Source organism: Uloborus diversus, chromosome 4 (assembly GCF_026930045.1).
Source record: "Uloborus diversus isolate 005 chromosome 4, Udiv.v.3.1, whole genome shotgun sequence".
NCBI lineage: Eukaryota > Metazoa > Arthropoda > Arachnida > Araneae > Uloboridae > Uloborus > Uloborus diversus.
This window is the reverse complement of record NC_072734.1, coordinates 124,724,303-124,742,814: the sequence shown is the minus strand read 5'-3', so window position 1 is coordinate 124,742,814 and position 18,512 is coordinate 124,724,303. Positions and strand designations below refer to the sequence as shown.

General features: G+C 32.7%; 1 protein-coding gene across 1 annotated transcript in view; it reads left to right on the top strand.

Annotated features, from left to right (window-relative positions):
- The window catches only part of LOC129220818 (DNA-dependent protein kinase catalytic subunit-like), a gene marked incomplete at its 5' end in the record, with an annotated part of 269,314 nt that overhangs the window by 212,289 nt on the left and 38,513 nt on the right, over window positions 1-18,512 (top strand). The window contains 5 exons of the mRNA XM_054855249.1: window positions 2,698-2,806; window positions 2,930-3,176; window positions 5,047-5,179; window positions 5,695-5,864; window positions 12,759-12,921. Of these exons, the coding sequence (XP_054711224.1) occupies window positions 2,698-2,806; window positions 2,930-3,176; window positions 5,047-5,179; window positions 5,695-5,864; window positions 12,759-12,921 (822 nt within the window). The remainder of the gene's footprint in view (window positions 1-2,697; window positions 2,807-2,929; window positions 3,177-5,046; window positions 5,180-5,694; window positions 5,865-12,758; window positions 12,922-18,512) is intronic.

Genomic DNA, 18,512 nt, shown 5'->3' with positions numbered 1-18,512 from the left:
TCACTATCGTCCTGAATTAAAATTCCGTGCTCATCAACCAGTGGCCCAATATGACTATTTCGAACTTTCCCCGAATTAGCGTATGCAAAAAACCTCTTGGGATTCCTGTTTATGTTATCTGCCAGTCTTTGCTCCAACTCTCTTTTCTGAATCCGTACCAAATACTTAAATTTACGCCTTGCCTTACAATATTGCAGCCTATCTGCACTGTGACCAGTTTCTCTAAACCTTTGAAAAGCAGCTTGCTTGTAATTTAGAGCGTCTTTAGTTTCCCTGGAGAACCACATTGGCCAAATTTTAGTGTTGACACCCTTTCTCCTAAAAGAAACATGATCCCCAACCGTTTTCGCTAGCTTTTCCTTAAACTCTGCCCACTGAAGATTCACATCGCTATTGTCCAATCCAGAAGAAAAAACTGCTTTCAAGCTCTGCCTAAGTGCCACAAAATCAGTAATGATATCAGTAAGTGAAGTAGTAAAATCAGTAGTCATCAGTAGTTTAGTTTTAGGTTTGAGCTCTAGTTTATTGTTTTTAGTTTAGCAAGTGGTGCTTTTGCCCAATGTTACTCTATATTGCATGTACTGGAGCTTAAACATTCTCTTTTAGTTCATAGTTAAATTTTTGGTCTTTAGACCATAATTAATGAATCCTCCATGGCTGATGAGCTCTGGGTTCATACTTTATCTTTTCCTATTTAATAGCTGTTTGCAATTTTTCCTTTTTATCATCATTAATTATATATAATTTGTTTAATATTTGAAATTCTGTTTGCTTAATTATATATATATATACATATATATATATATATATATATATATATATATATATATATATATATATATAAAGTATACAAGCCAAATAACAAGTTTTAAATAATTTAAAAGGAAAAGACAAAGGTTGAATCCAGAGCTCATCAGCCGTGGAGGATTCAATGATTATGGTCAAAACACCGAAAAATTTAACTACAAACTAAAAGAAAGTGTTTAAGCTCCAGTTTATGCAATACAGAGTAAGATTGGGCTAAACGCACCATATGTTAAACTATAAACAATAAAGAAGAACTTAAACCCAAAATTAAAAGCAGGGGGTTTTGCCTCGACTAATTAGGAAAAGCCAAAAAAGGTTGAAAATTTAACCATACTCTACCATACATCTCAGCTGTAGAGTGACACTTTGAAAAAAATTCTAAATTACACACAAAGGGAGGGGGAATTTTTTGTATAGTGGTATAAAGTTTGCTCATGGTGGTGACAACTTTGGACCACCTCATGCTTTCCTTGATATGCACTGCTAAACCGCTCTGGTCTAAAGTTACAATGCCTAGATCGTTCTGTTTCAATTCCGTAGACTGCAAAAATTTTTAAAAAAGAAAAATGTACTCACTTTTTCCAATTTATAAATTTTTTTTATACTTTTTGCGTCAATTTCAGGTTTTCTTAAATAAAATCAATTGTGAAAAATGCAATATTTTATTCAGATATATAAATATGAATGTTTGATAGTATGAAAAGCAATTAGTAGGTACCTACTCCTGGATTCTTTTTTTAACAAGGGCATTTTTGTTTATCATTTTTTACAGGGTCTTGATACAAATTTTGTCCCAATTGGATAAGTTTCTTCGTTGTTGCAATATTTTTTTTTTTGTACCAAATGACATCGAAGGAATGAGGCCAACACCAAAATTTACCCTTTTTTGCCTTTCTTGTTGAAATTTGGTTGCTCCTGATTTCTGGGATCACCTTTCCCATCAGTTCAGGCGAATAGTTGAGATAGGGACGGCTGCCTATCTTCTTTCTTTTCCCTGGATTCATGCCTAGAACCAAAGAAGACCCCAAAACTAAAACCTGCTCAAGACAATACAAATTGTTCACAAAATATTGACAAACAATAGCAAAAATGGGTGGGCTAAAGTTGCAACTCAAATTCCCGTATTTTATTTACTTCGAAACGACAAGTAAACAAAGCAACATCAGGATTCACAGATAAGACTAAATCATGTTAGATACCTAAGTAATAAAGTAACAAACTTACCTTCAGAGAATTCAATTGGCAAATATAGGTTTCGAATGAGACTTTGAGAGCTGAAGCAAAAATTTCAAAAAACCTTCTCACACAAATGAATGTTGACACGAGAATTATAATACTGGAGCTTGGGATAAACAACATTAACTTAGCTGGACAACACTTGCGAACCTACTGATTTTTTTTAAAGACTTTAGCTTTGCTCTAGTGACCACCACATGGCACATACTACCAGATTCCTTCTATGGTCTAAAGTTGCCACACTGGTCTAAAGTTGTACGTTTTTACAGTATATGCTGCCTGCAATTTGTAACATTTCTATTTAACATTTTTTTAAAAAATATTCTGACATATGTATGTTTGATTCATTAAAAATGGCACCCACCTTGCTCTTTTTGACACCTAGGAACTTATGTTAGATGCTATCATGACACCTTGACTTAAATTCTTGTTTGTAACACTGACTCTGAAATGCAGCAATTCAGATATTTGTTATCATCAGTTACACCCAATGTCAAGTTGATGATTTTTCTTTGGAGAGCAAGGAATTTGTTGTGCTAAAAGTATTTTTCTAATTTTAGTAAAACCTTCCTATTGGGTCTCAGTATGACTCAAACTCTTTGTAATTTTAAATGCTTTTAAGTTCTCAAATCCTAATAGCAGAATTTTTCGCAGATAATTTTACAGAAGCTGCATCGTTAACGAACTTGCTTCGCATCTGGCAAAATAGATATCCTGCTTCAACTGATTCAGTGAATATTTGGGATGATGTGAGCACCAACAGGTAACATAGGATCAATGATGTTGTACATTTTAATTCAGAACATTTAAATTTAATAGACATTCTTATTCTTTGTGTTACTTTTGTGTTATAATATTCCTGAATCACATTCTTTATCTTTTGAAGGCATTTATATACTCTAAAATTTGAGGGGAAACAGAAAGGGAAGATGGCTGGAGTTGAAGGAAGGAAACCTCGATTTTCATCCAGTCAAGATATTTTGTCCAGTTCAGAAAATGATGGAAGTACAGAATTGGATTTTAAAAAACTGTCGTTAGAAACATCTGTTCTCATCAAATTGGGTTTTGCCAAAAATTGTGCAGCACAAGGAAACTTTCCTGTTGCCATTTCAAATTTAAAAGAAATATACAAAGTAAGTATTGTACTCAAATTTTTTTGCATCTGGTATCATGAATAGATCAATAGTTGTGAAATGCATTTAATTTTCTCATAGGTATGTTTTAAAATAATTTGCAATATATACTTTTAAAAATTAAATTAGCCCAGTAACAGACTAGATTCTGTTGAGAACTTCTCAATAAAACCTTAAGGAATTTCTTGTGTGCTTCGACATTTTCGATCCCTCTCAAAACTATTGCTTCTTAAATGAAGGGCAAAGTTATTTAGCCTGTGACTGAATGAAATGTGAAGGAACTGAAAATATGAAAGGAAAAAAAATACTGAATAAAAATTCTTCTATGATTCCTCACCTGCTTACCACCTAACATGGATATTAGGAAAAATTAAATTTTTAGCTTGGTAGTGGAACCTTGGAACAGCTTACCGGAGGAGATGGTAATGAGCAAGGGAGTAGATAGTTTTAAGAGGGCCACTGATCTTCACTGGGAATTGTAAATTGACTAGGACTAGCCTAGCTGGGCTCAGAGCCTGTTGCTGGTCGTCACTTTTGTATTTGTAAGATCAACCTTTGTAAAAATACAATTTCTGTAGTCTAGAGTGAAATCTTTGTAGATCAAATTAAAGCTGTTTCTTTGACTTTATTGAGAATGGCAATCCCTTTATAATCACCAGGTTGCATATCTGCAGCAAACACAAAAAGCGTATGATTTTCTCCCTGTGTCTTTTGAAGGACAATTTATTTGATTATTCCCATTCTCCAACAAATAGGTTAGCAGATATTGTTTCTAAAACTAAATTTCAATTCATCACCAATGAAGTTGAATGTGTTTGTTGCAGCCAGAGTTGTTTTGCTTAAACTTTGTTATGTTTTCAAATTAAAGACATCCAGAAAGTTTTTTTATGAATGTAAGATCACATTCTTTATGCAAAACTACTTTTGTTGTAAAAAATTTTGAATATCATTATAAAATTTGTAATTTTATTGCTTGTTGCATTCATTCAATATCAGTTTCTTCCTTGATATAAATTGATAAAAAAATTTCATCCATAGAGCAAAAGATAGCAAAATTGTATGTTTTACAACCTCTTAGACATAATAGTGTCAAATACTTGGCTGTTATACAAATGTGTGCATGTAGGGGCGGGGAAAAAACTGAAAAGTTGTTCGATTCTGCTGATTTCCACTTTGAAGTTGCGGAAATCTTTTGTGAAATGAATATCAAGGCAATAGAAAAAAAGAGCAAAGGTGAGGAAGGAAGAGAAGAAAAAATATTAAGGGCTCATTTCATTCCACCAAAACCAGTGCTCCAATATGAAATTGAGCACTGCTCTAATTGTATAGACAAAAGATTCCAATATAAATACCTAAAATACAAAGGATTCCTACAAACTGTTTGCAAAAAATGTGATATGGAGACTTTCCTACAGCAAAAGGTTTTAAGCAGTAATGTACCTACTTTAAGCTGGGTAGAACAAAAACAAATTTAGATTTTTCAATATTGGAAGCTTACTGCTATTTTTCTTCCTGTTACAGAAATGAAACAATCATCCCCCCCCCCAATACTTTATCAAATTTATGTTGTAGTTTTTAAAAACTGTTACTATGTGTGTCAAATTATGTTTGTAATATATCTTTTTTTTTTTTTTTTTTTTTTTTGATTCGAGCTGTTGGGATATAATTGGTTAAATGTTTTGCTATTCACATGCTAAAATGTATTGCACTTTCAATGAGGAGAAACCTAAAGTTTTTTGTTGTTTAATGGTTAGGAAAAAACTGGTCCAAATGGGATGGAGAGCATCTTACATTGTTTAAATTATAATCATTATTACTATTATTTTTCTCTCTCTTTTTTGTACATTTCTTACATTAGTTCATGTTTTAGGTATCAAAGAATTTGGACAGCTCACTTTGGTCCAAATTTATTGAAGCATACTGTGCTATAAATAACCAGAATTCATCATTCTTCTCACCAGACAAGAGGTTGGAAGTATTGCTTGGCACTCTAAAACAATTGGGTACAGTTTTGTTTTATTTAAAATATTTTTTAAAAATAGCTATACTACAGAGTCCCTTTTAACTGACTTGATGGTTGCTAACAAATAAGTGGTCAAATAAAAATGTAGTCAAAACAGTAGTTGGAATAGGGAGAAAAAAAAATGAACTTTCTGTAAAATTAATTTTTGTTAATGTTCTTGTTATTTACAATTAAATATGTGATTTAGTTTGAATTTAATATTTTTCTTAAGATGCAAGCCACTACGACTAAGCCTCCTTGTAAAGAATTTATTCCCCCCCCCCTGTTGAAATCTAGATATTCTGAAGATAGGTTACTGCACTAGAATTTTTTTTCCTCTCTCTCTCTTTTGAAGAAGCTGGACAGTTAAAGCAATAATCTGGTTAAATGAAACCTTGTTAAGAGAGAGATTATTGTATTATGGCAGCAATTTTTTTTTAATTCCTGTCACTATTCTTTTTGCCTTGAAAGCCTGTTTTAGGTTCAAATTTTCAAATGCTTTAATTTTTCTTATAGGAAAACTTCAAATGCGCTGTGGGGACACAGTTTCGCAAAAGAGGTTACACAGTGAGACTTTAGAAATGATTGCTACCATGTTTTTACGAGGAGATATACTGTATGGTTCAGGAGAAGAGCATAGAAAAAAGATTATCGAGATTTGCGGAACTGACTGCAGTCCTTCAAAGGTAACTTATGCAATGCATGACAGCAAATCTCTTTAGGTATTTCTGTCAGTGTAATAGTATTTTCCTTAGATGTAGAAGCCTTAAATTTCAATTACTGCAAGCATTTCTGTATTTAAAGTATAGTAAACTCCCGAATATCGGAAGTCAGATTATCTGCTGTTTGGATTATCTCTGTGGTTTCGTGCTTATTAGCACTCATTAACCTGGCATAGGAGTGACTGAGCTGGAGGTGGAAAACCTCTTAACCCGTTCGGGACGGCAGTCCACAGAAGATAGTGCTCCATCAGGATGGCAGCTTTTAACGCGGACTCAAGGACGTAGCCAAGGGGGGGGGGGGTCCACGGGGTCCGGACCCCCCCCCCCCCTTCCCGAAAGAACATTATCTGCTTTTTCTCGGTTGTTGCACTTCACGTCAACAAAAAATTTCCAAAGAGAGAAATTTTATGAAACCCGGTATTTTCTCCTTAAATATTCCCATTAATCAGCAGTTTTCCCGCATCCGAGTCAATTCAGAACACGAGAACCTCGTGCAATAACTGCAGGTTCCCAGTTGCCGCCTGTCTTTTACTGTGTTGCGTACTGCGTCCGAAAACGAAGAATTTCCGTATTCTTTCAACCCAGCTGGGTTGTGACCTTGAAATTCGGCCCCTTTCCCTCAGTCCACCAGATTGCCATCGGCAAAGTAATTGTCAACAAACATTCCCCAGTCTCATTGGGGTGGTTTTCTTTCTTTCTTTTTGTTTCGACTCTTTTCCCGTTTGGAATTGATTTCCTAGACATGCTGCACGAAGGACAGCCAGAGTGAGGTGCATCCCTGGTGAATCAGAAATTGAAATTCCTATTATTTTCTGTTTTAACACACAGTATCTTTCTACCACACACTTATAGGAAACATATCTTGAACGAAATTTTGTAATCAGAAGAAAAGTTTACACAAACTAGGTAAGTTGTCCCTTTTAAAGTTTTTTTTAACAATACAAGCAATTTTATGTGTTAATTTGTTTTTCCATTTAAAAACTAAGTTCAGACAGCAACGAAGAAGAAATTCTACACATTTCGCGTGTTTGAGGATGAGAAAAAAATAAACTTTAATTATTAATTAATTAATTTTTGTTCTTCATATTTTTGGTATGATTCATTTAAGATTTATTTTATATTTTGATTAATAATCTTATTTAAACTTTTAGTTTTTTTTTTTTTTTTTACAATAATAGATTACTTATCTCCCCGGAAGCTTACAACTTTTAAACTGTAATCCTGAAAAGTTCTTTTTCTTTTTTTTTTTTGAACATTTGTGTCTTATTTTTAGCACAAACTAGACTTTTTACGGATGTTTTTCCACTCATTATTTAAAATGACCGTTAAACATATTAAATGTCCAAAAAGTATTTGTGTTTGAAGGTAAAATAAGTGAATAAATAAAATTTGAAGTTGATGCAACGGAATTACTTTTCGCTGTATCAAAATTTTATGGTCCCAAGAGAAGAGCCGTTAGTCATTTTTAACTGAAGAAAAAAATCTTTCTTCGATGTTGTTCCGTTTTTCAAGAGAAGCATATTTGTATTTGCTTCATTGGAATAAATTTTCTGATCGTTATTTACCGCCATTGTACTGAGGATTTATTTAGTAAGCATCTATGCATCCATCATTAGTAAACTGCGATGGTAGCATTAAATGTAACAAAAAACGGACATGTGCATTTAACTATAAATTACTAGGTGAAAATTTCTGCTATTTACTGCGTTACAAGCAAATAATTTAAAAAAGGTGAATGCGAGGTAAATTTTCTTGTGTTTTTCACTTCTATATTAGATCTTTTTTCAACTCTTAATTTCTTCAAGTTAAAATTTTTTGCTATTTCATGCAGTAGAATATGTTTTACTAACATCACATAAAAGAAAGAAAAAAAGTCAATACCTACATTATAAAATATGATATGCTTTCGAGAATACAGGATGATTACAAAATTGCTTCTAAAATGGAAGTTATACCAATTTGAAAATGAAAGAATCAGAAGTGTTATTATTGTTATATGAATTTTGGAAGGTAGATTTAAATCATTACTGGATTTTTAACCACAATCATTCTAAGAATTTTTTACAAGAGATTGTCTTTAGACTTTGGAACATCAGATGACTGAGGAGCAAAAAATTTACAAACAGAGGCTATAAGAAACCTATAAGTTTTGATTCCAAAAATTGGCTAGCTTTATTTATATTGCACATAGTTGAAAATGTATCTAATTTGATGCTACGGTATTATCGCAATCTCAAACGGGTCGAAGATTACCTTAATGATCAAAATTTGACGTTTGACTCCAAATTATGAAATTTTGAGTCTGACACTTGCTTACTGCTAATAAAGACAGTAAAGTAACCAGGTTATAATCAAATATTGTCACGATAATTCGTAATAGAGCATATTGCCATTTTCCCTGTAGTTGTTTACAATTATATTTTTAATTTGAGAAAGACTGATTTGTACAGAAGTTGTTTTGTATCAGCAGAATAAACAGAACTCGTGTTTGGTGGTGAGATAGGTGGGTGCGATGCCTCCTCTTGGTCTTTTAAATAAAGCATCAAATTGAAAACATCAGAGGAAAATCGCCAATAATGTTCAAATCATTCATGACCTTATAAAAAACATTTATAAAAAGCAATCATTTGCATTTTTTCCAAAATGTTGTTGAAATAAAAATACACAGATGCTTAGTTTCATTCATTATACATTCCATTACTCGAGAAGTAAAAGATCTCTCAGGTATTCGTTTGGCTTGACAAAATTGAACCCCTAGTGCAGTTTCGCATCGAAGAGAGTTCAAGTGTCTCCATCTGGTGGAAACTCGGCATCAAAATTTCTTTTGCCACTCACATCTGCGCCTTAATGGACATTAATGGCATTTGAAAGACTAGATGCCATATCGGTGGTTCGCACTAGTCCGAAAAGGCTAAAGCCTCTAACGATAACGAAGCCCAATTAGAAAAAAAAATACCATAGCGGATCCTAAGATAGCTTATTTTACCAATTTGTTGCAAAAAAAATAATAATAACGATTAAAAAAAAAAAAAAAAAAAGAAAAAAGAAACGCCAATATGCCTTTTTTTTAAAAAATGATTGCAGCAAAGGAAGTCTCCGTCCATCAAAGAGATACAATTGTTTGTTCAAGACTTTAAATGATGGTTAGAAATGATAATTAGAAAACGGATAAAATTAGAAATTTCATTCAATTTCGTATTATCCAAAGAATGTTATAAACATAGATAAACAAAGAACTGGTTCAAGCTTTTTAACTGAAACCTTGCTAATATTTTCGTCGAGAGGGTGGTTGAATTTTGCCAGAAATCTTGATCAAATCGGGCAGGGTGGTGGAATTACGTTATTTAGCATTCACACAGTTATACATTTGACGCTATAGATATAGATTTCTTTATTTTTTCAAATAAAATGACTTGTACATATTTTGTTGAAATATATTACAAAGCTTTAATATTTTATTAAATTATCACCTGCATTTTCCAAGTAATCCCTAGAACAGTTTTCGTTTTCCGATTTTCTTTTATTGTGAACTTTTTATTAATAGGAATTATTATATCCCTCATTTTCAAAGCATCAGAACAGAGGAAGCTTGTGTGATGAAATTTTTCTATCCATGTTTGGAAACTTAGTATGGGATAACTTTTAGTTTAACGTTAACTTTATAAACTGACAATAATTTCTTTGCCACTTAATGTAAAAATTTTGTTTACTAATTTTAACAATTGCTCCAACAATTTCAATTATTTAATTAATTTTAGTTAATTATCATATTTTAATAATTAGTTTTAATTGGATTTATTTTTTAACGTAAATATGAGCTACTAATTTTGCTTTAGCATGCTTCCTCTTTTGAAGCTCGCTCAACCTTGGACCCCCCTCTTAACAAAGTTCTAGCTACGTGCCTGGCGGACTGTGTTCACAGGCCGGGGCAATTTCTCCCGCTAAGCCTAATACGCAATTTCGGAAAGTATGCATACATAATAATGGATAAAATGTATACTTTAAGCAGAAATGAAACCATTTTTTAATATATGATAAAATATATCAAAATTTCAATCATAACAAAAAATTGGATGAAAATAACTGATATTTAACAATAAAAATGCAAAATAAATTGTTTTTTACAATAACTAAAAGTACCAAAATTAAACAATATATTTTCTACAAAACAGGGAAAATATTTGCGCTTAATATTATGAAAAACTTGAAGAATATTGTAACAATTATTATTTTAAAGCCGCATGAAAAATTTCAAAACACAGATAAATGCGCATTGAGCATTTTACACTCATACGTAGTGTTATGTCTTTTATTCTGCTTTGAGCAAATTACACATCTCCGTCTAAGTTCTTTGCCTTCTTTTTCAGCTTATGATTTTCGAAAGTAACTACTGTATGAAGAACTCCGACAAAAATAATTTATAGTTGTTTCAATGTGGCCCAAAAGATCCATAGATGGATCAGTCATAAATTTTGATATTTCCTCCTCGGAAAGATAACGTGTTCACCACTACTACCAAATGAACATAAAAGTAAAACCCCTTGCTAGAATATCTCCCCTCCAATCCCATTATAAATGGAACCGAAACTAGAAAGAGCCACTTCAAAATGAGTATACGTTTCCCTTCTCACTTGCAAGCACATGTTTGTATTTTCTTTCACAAAATCCAATAAATCATAGACACTTGACAGACCCCATTCTGACATCAGACAGAGAAATACTGATGCAGGAGAGCAATCATTTGAACGGAACATGGATAAGTAACGCCATCTAATAGTAAACATTTCTTTCCAAATCCAAAACGCAGAATAGCGTCGTTAGGCCGGCTGCGTACTACTTATCGTAACGCCCGGATGCGTTTTTCATCTCTGAAGAACCACCTAGCGCTGACGCAAAGACGCATCGTTCGTCCTGAATGGGTTAAGGAAGCCAAGAGTGCCTAACAAACTGGTAGCTAATACAGAATTAGCACTGACCAGACGAGTGACCAAAAGCCCTTGCCTTCAATATTGGAGTTGAACCGAACCGGACTGATGAGTGCTAATGAGCACGAAACTACAGTTCTCGACTGGAATTGACTGAGCTGGCGGTGTATTTCATGTATTTCTGCCCTAGCTCTGGCTATAGGGTGGTAACTTACTGCATATATCTCTGTGGGTCTTTTCACAATTTTTTTTTTAAACTTGAGATTGCGTAATTGTTCACTTTTAGATTTTACATATATTTTTTATATTAGTAGATATGGCTTTGTAATTTAAATGTATGTGTGAGTGTTATTTATAGTTTTCAGCTATTATATACACTAAGTATCATTTTTTACCTATTATTTGGTTTATCCGTAGTTGCCGTGCCACTTTATTCCGCAGATAATCGGGAATTTACTGTGTCAAGTGTCTCTGTGCTCTAAGTAATTTACTGCCCCATCTCCTCTGCAAAACAATGCTCCTAACAACATAAGGGAGGAAAGAAGCCCTGATTTTACAAAATAAAGTAGCTAATGCTAAGTAGATTTTGCTTGGGGCAACAAGTGCATGCAACATGTTTTTTTTCCCTATTTTTGATGTTACACATTTAAAAGAAATCGCTGTAAAAATAACTATTTTAGTCTTTTTAACTTTGAAGTGTGTAACTAAAATGTCTTTTCTTTTCAGAGTTTTTTTTTGGGGGGGGGGGAGTATTAGGGTTACATCATCATGAAACGTTAAGAGGGAAAACAGTTTAAGAAACAACAAATAAGAAGAAATTGAAAAAGATTAATACATGACACATTTTGAATTTAACTACTATATACAGTTTGAGGGGAAAATAATAATAATAATTTAACCCAAAATTTCAAGTAATGTAGTCAAAGTTATGATTCTAATGAATCACAGAGTTTGTTGAAATTATTTTTGTTTATGTACTAGATGCCTCAACCTTGCTTAAGTTAGCAAAATAAAATAATGAACACTCTTCCGATGAAAATTACATTCTTTCTAGGGAAAAGATGAAAAAGCGGAGTACATTGCATCTAAACAGGTCTTACCGCCTGAAACGCAGCATTAATTAATCACGGTACATTAATTAATCCTATTTTTGCTGTGCCCTCTGTCGCCCCTCTGTTTTCTATAGCATCTCTTTTGTGCAAAGTAGTATTAGCAGGATGCCAGCAAACAGATCAAGAGATTTTGATGCAAATGAAATATCGCTGCGAATTGAAAATATCTTTACTAATTAAAGCTATACAAAGAAAAGATTACCCTTTTGACATTCTTTGAAAAATTATGAATCTTTTGGTTCTGGGCGGTCATTCCAAGCTCGTCAGCTTGCGAGATCGAGATTCTCGCTCACGTGATCGGTTGTGACGTAGAAATGTCGCAAAGTAGTATTCTAATCTACTCGAACCTAGCCACAAGCTACATTCGAGTAGATTAAAATGCTACTTAGTAACATTTCTACGTCACAACCGATCACGTGAACGAAAATCTCGATCTCGCAAGCTGACGTGCTTGGAATGACCGCCCTGGATAGTCTCAGCATGCTTTTGTAGTCGCGGAGTTAGAATTAAATGTATGCATACATTGATATAATCCGATTTTAATATAATAGACTGATTAAATAGAGAGTGTCTTTTTTTTTTTTTTCAGGAATGTACGTCACTTATTTTTTTCCAGATCAGTACTTTTGCTGCACATTGCTGAAGGATCACTGATGGTTTTATTATTATTATTTTTGAAAGTTACTATATTTAGAGCAAACCTAATCGCAGCATTATGACGCTGTCAGACGAGGTTTACCCCAATGATAGATTTATAGATTAAACTTTTTTGTTTCAGCATGATTTCTCATTTATTGTCATTAATATTTTTTCCACCACAGATTCCCAACATGTTGTTAAACAAGAGCTTTCTTTGTTTGAAAGAAATAATTCATATGGACGAAACAACTAAGGAAAAGGGAAATGAAAACTTGAAGAACATTGGTTTTGCACATTTGGAACTAGCAAACTTTTGTAACAGATATTTGAGAAAAGAAGAATCAGGTATTAGACACTTCAAAGTTCTATCTCCCTCTGTTACTCTAAGAATTTAACCTAAAAAAAGTTAAATAATTCTGTGAAATGCACTTTAAAGCAGTGATTCCCAACAGGGTAATAATTTCGCCCAAAAGAGTAAAATGGAATTTCCTGAGGGGTAAAGATTACGAGGATTATGTGTTTCTAATGTAACTAACTACTTAATTGGTAATTGGTAAAAAAATAGTTCATTAGCAAGTGTTAAGTTATGAATTTTGAGTTTGACTTACAATGAGCATTGACTGACACTGTAGCAAGCATCCTTATATATTATTTCTGTAGCCTGTTTTTGGTTTCTACGCGAGATTTTCCTTAATTCTTGATCGATTTCTTTGATTTACACCTTATTTTAAAGCTTATCGTGCAGGCTACTGACGAAAAATAGACCCACGGTTTAAAGATTGTTTTTTCGGGCAAAAAACCTGTTTTAAAGAACCAGAATGAGGTTTTTGGTTAAATTTATAACTTTAACTTGCACTGTTACCGGCAGAGCTGAATAGCTTGATCGGCAGAGCGTTCGACTGGTAACCAGAAGAATGCGTGTTCGGGCCCACATCCGGACAATCTGCATCAAAAAATTAGAAAAATATCGCGCATTACATGAATAACAAATATGAGGGAAAACTTGAGATAGAAACGCTCCAAGCTGTTATGAAAACTTGATGCAACACAGAGCTAAATTGGTACTCAATTGTAAGGTTTTTTTTTTTTTTTTTTTTTTTTTTTTTTTTTTTTTTTTTTTTTTTTTTTTTTTTTAAGCTTTGGCTCCGGTAAGAAAATTAAAGCATAATGTTAGCGAAAATATAAGTATCAGGTTTAAGATTTCAGACTACAATGGAATTGTTTTTTGTTCAGTAAAATATAATAAATCGTATGTTGAAATATAGATTCTTCTAATGAGTTTTTGACTCTTTGTGCAAATAAAAAAATTACTACCTCAATTTAAAGGGTAATATATATATTTTTCTACTTTTTGCAAAAAAACAAATAGCGTATCACATTTTTACTACATTTGAAAAGCTACGCGTAAAAAAGAATTTAATTCAAATTATTTTGTATTTTAACTGTGCTGTTAAATGATGAACACGTGCTGCCATCTAAGTCATAATGGTTCAAACAGCCTGCGATAACAAATTGTAAAAATTTTCAAAATAAAAACACTTCTCGGCAAGAAAAAAAATTTAAAAAATACCTGTGGTTTTTTTTTTTTTTTTTGGTAGAGCGTTCGACTATAAACTGTCTGAACTTCGGGCCAGTTCGGGCTGTCCGACATAATAGCAGATTTACATTAATATTACGCATTACATGTACTCATAACATACAACAGATAACACACGTAATAAAATAAATGCAGTGGGAATGCTATTTGGTGTTTCGAATCCTTTATGCAGGCTACAGTTATCATTCAGATAAGTTGACTGCTAATCGAAGGGTATGCTTTCCTTTTTTTTAAAGCTTTGACTCTGTCCAGACCACTGAGCACAATGTAAGCATTAAAAAAAAGTATTAGTATACCTCAAGGGAATCCTTTTTGTGCAGAAAAATATTTTCATTGTATGCTGAAATGTAGATTTTTCTAATAGCAGTGTTCGAACTTTTGTACAAATTAAAAAATACGACGCCAAATTAAAACTACGATTTTAACCAGTAAATCTTTTATTATTTATTCGAATACGATATAAAACATTAAAATTATTATCAACTTCATTAATAAGAAATCATTTTCTACTCCTCTGCTTTCGGCTGGGAAAAAAAAAAATTTTGTCTACGTTCGAAAAATTACAGTAAAAAAACGGACTCAGTTCAACTGGTTTTGGTTTTGAATTTTAAGTGTTCGATTAAAAGAAAAACAAGTGCAGGCATTTAAGCCATACATTTTAAAGAAGACTGTATCGAGAAACTGTTGAATATTCAAAAATAAAAACACTTATTTTTTCAATCGAATTTATTACTTCTCTAGAATGTTTGTTTCAATCGCTACATGAGATCTTCCTCATTCTTTAATCAAATTCCATGTTTTACGAATAATTTTAAATCGTATCATGCTGGTTAATGACAAAACATAGACTTATGATCTTATTATATATTTTTTCGGCAAAAAGCTTTTTTACTGCGTTTTATTACGCATTCCTTCAATGAATAGCATTCGAAAAGGAAGGCGCAGTTGCTAGGTTTGTTGGAGCGTCGTACTGTTAATCAGACTGGCGCCAGTTCGAATCCGTGCCACTAAATACCTTTTTAATGTTTCTTTTTTTTTCGTCAGATGCTCGCATTGATAGAACTGTATTTGCCACAACCTGTTTTTTCACATGCAAAATTACTGATTTTTCACGTGTCACTCAGCCACACTTTTAATGATATTTATATTTGCATTGAAAATACGTACAACCAAAAAGGGAGTGATGATCAAATTATCACAACGTTGTATTTAACGAGGTTTTGTTATTGATGTCTTAAAATTTACATGCCTTCTCCTGTGCGCTTACTTTTTTCCGTTTACTTTTTTCGGGTTTTCTTCATAATATTCTTTCTTTGAAATTTTTAAAGAGCGAAATGCCTTATGAAACGATTCGAAGTACAGTGCGGAGTTCCGCAAGGGTCGACTAGTTAAGCTTATTGTTAAACTCATATTACTTGATTTCACAACAAATTGCTTAAAAGGAGGTATTTACTTTGTCTGAATTATCAAAATTAATTACTAGTATTATTGATATTTTTTTTAAACTAAGGAAACAAATGCAACAGATAATTTGTTTTTGAAACTTAACTTTTATAGGTGTTTTTGCTAATATATAACCCGCTTAATAGGTAATAACCTAAAAAGGTTTGGAAACACTGCCTTAAAGCTATATATATATTTTATAAAATTTAGTATTGTAGGTTTTATTTCTTCCACAAATTATTTTTGCATAGAAGTAAACATTCTGCCCTGACTTGATATTTCTTATAATTAATTTGTGTCAGTAAAATAGTCTTTGTGTATGTGTGTGCATTTTGATTTTCTTAAGTGTACCCTTGCCGTTCTAATACCAACTGTTTAGCACGTTAAAATTTAAATATTTAGTGACTAAATACGCGTATTGCGTGTGTTCATTAAAATAAAAAACTTTTGTACTCTCCGAGCGGCCACCCCTCCATTCCGTGAAAATGTGAAGGCTCTTAACGGTTTTCATTATTTAACTCAAGCAAGACAACTAATGATATAATTCAACACTTTTAAATGATTTTTTAAAAAAAATTAAGAAAAGAAAATGTTTTATTCCATGATTTCTCCTTTTTAGTAAAAAATGACTCAAAATGCATTTGTGTACAGTTTTACAGAAACTTAATTTTTTCCTTTTCAAATTTATTTTTAACTTGTTAAAACAAATCCCCAATTAAGTCAGCTATTACAGCTTTCAAATTAGCGATGATATTATCAATCTTTGCCAAAATTTAATGTATTAAAAACTTCCCTTTTTATTTATCACAAATATTAAAAACTTCAGCATCTAATCCAAAATACTGCCTGAAAGTCTTTTTTTATAATCATGAATCAATAAATGAAAAATATAATCACAATTTAAATATTTTTCTTAAGGCTTAAAATTATTGTTTTCCTTCTATGGGAAAAATATCATTCCTTAATTCCTCATAGATTACTAAAACAGCCAATTGAAAAAGGATAGTTTACACATACACTTGCCTGTATCTCAAAATACCCCCCCCCCCCCCGCAAACCAAAATCTAGCAACACAATAGCACATAGAGAACACCTGGCTATTTGCTGAAACAGAAGGATGTCAGAAAAAAAACTGAAATGAAAAAGTAGTTGCCAGAAGGGTCTGCACTGAAATTTTGGGGCTCATCACAAATGTCTTTTATGCGCACCCCTCCATGTTTGGAGAGAGAAAGTTTCTGGGCTTATTGGCCGTGGTCTAAAGGAAAAAGAAAAAAAACAAGCGTTTCGTCCAGCTCTGCGGCTGACATCATCGGTGGATGGGTTCGAAGTGACTAATGGGGAAGTGACTAACCTCATTAGTCACTTCGAACCCATCCACCGATGATGTCAGCCACAAAGCTCGACAAATTGTTTGGTTTTTCTTCTTTTTCCTTTAGACCACGGCCAAATAAGCCCAGAAACTTTCTCTCTCCATATTGATGCCAGCCGTGAAAGCCTTAAGCAGTTTTTATCCCTCCATATGGCTTACCTCTACATCTCTACACATATTTCATCTTTCAAATCTCGGGGGCCCCATCAGGCTTGTGTCCAGGCTATCAGGTGTACCTTCTCTCCCTCTGTGCACCGCTCTGGTGACCAGTCTATTTGGAAGCCCAGACTGGCGACTTCCCAGTCGCTGAGAGGGGTTTGAGTGGCCGCTCAAAAGTGTTAGTTTAACATTATACAAATAGGCAAAAGCTTACCGCTAACAGTAGTGACCGCTAAACAAGGGTGGCCGGTTTGAGAAGTTTCATGAATGTATGTAAATTTATGAGCAAATTTTTATTTTGTTTTTTTAGTGCTTATGTATATTTTTTATAATGTTTCAGTTTTTAAGCATTATTTACTTGTTTTGTTTATATATGTAAATGTATCTTAGTTGCATAATGCTGCATCTTTTTTTTTTTGGTTCATTTGATTTTTTTTAAGTCTATATTAAATTAAATTGCATATTTAAATTGCTTTTATTGTTGATTAGATTGATCGGAAGTAATTGCAGAAAAAAATGTTGCTGACGTGAGATTTTTTTTTTAATTACGTCCTTTAAATAGTTAAATGGGTAAAAAATTTAACTATTTGCTCTTTTGAGCATACGAAGTCTTGCAGTCATGGTTGGCAAAAACCCGGGTTTTTTTTAAAAAAAGCCCATGGACCCGGGTTTTTGGGTTTTTTTAAATAAAACCCCCCAAAAAAAACAACTAAAGTTGGGTTTTTTAAAAGAAATGTGGGTTTTTTGTCTTTTTTTAGGGAAAATGTGGGGTACTTGTAGTATATTATAGCGTAAGTATATAGACAAAGTGCAAAAATTGTCTTCAGGTAAAAAAAAGCTGGAAGACTAGTTAAAATTCAGCATTTTCTGAAGAAAAGTATAAAAGACAAAAAAAAACCAAGAATGGTGAAGTTTCAGATTTTTTAACTTTCATTTTTACCAACAGTTAAGGCAAAGTTACTTCTCGAGTGATAAAATCTATTGTTCGTTTTTAATTACTACAGGGTTTGTACGGGTCATGGAAATCCTGGAAAGTCATGGAAAAAAATAACAGAATTTCAGACCTGGAAAAGTCATGAAAAATTGAAATTTTCATTGAAAGTCATGGAAATTTATTCCAGGTCATGAAAAAAATGTCCTGGACAAAGAGAATAAAGAACAGTAGCTAAAGGAGCATTAGAAATCTTGAGTGATTCATCAGTGCAGCACATACCAGCTATTAAAAGTGGAAAATTGAACGATCCAAAAATCAAATCTGAATTTTAAAATCTCATTGCATCCACTTCTGTCGCTGCAGCTTGCCATTTTTTAGGATGTGGTTTTACTGCCTGGACATCAATTATTTTGAATTTTCTGTTATTTTCAATT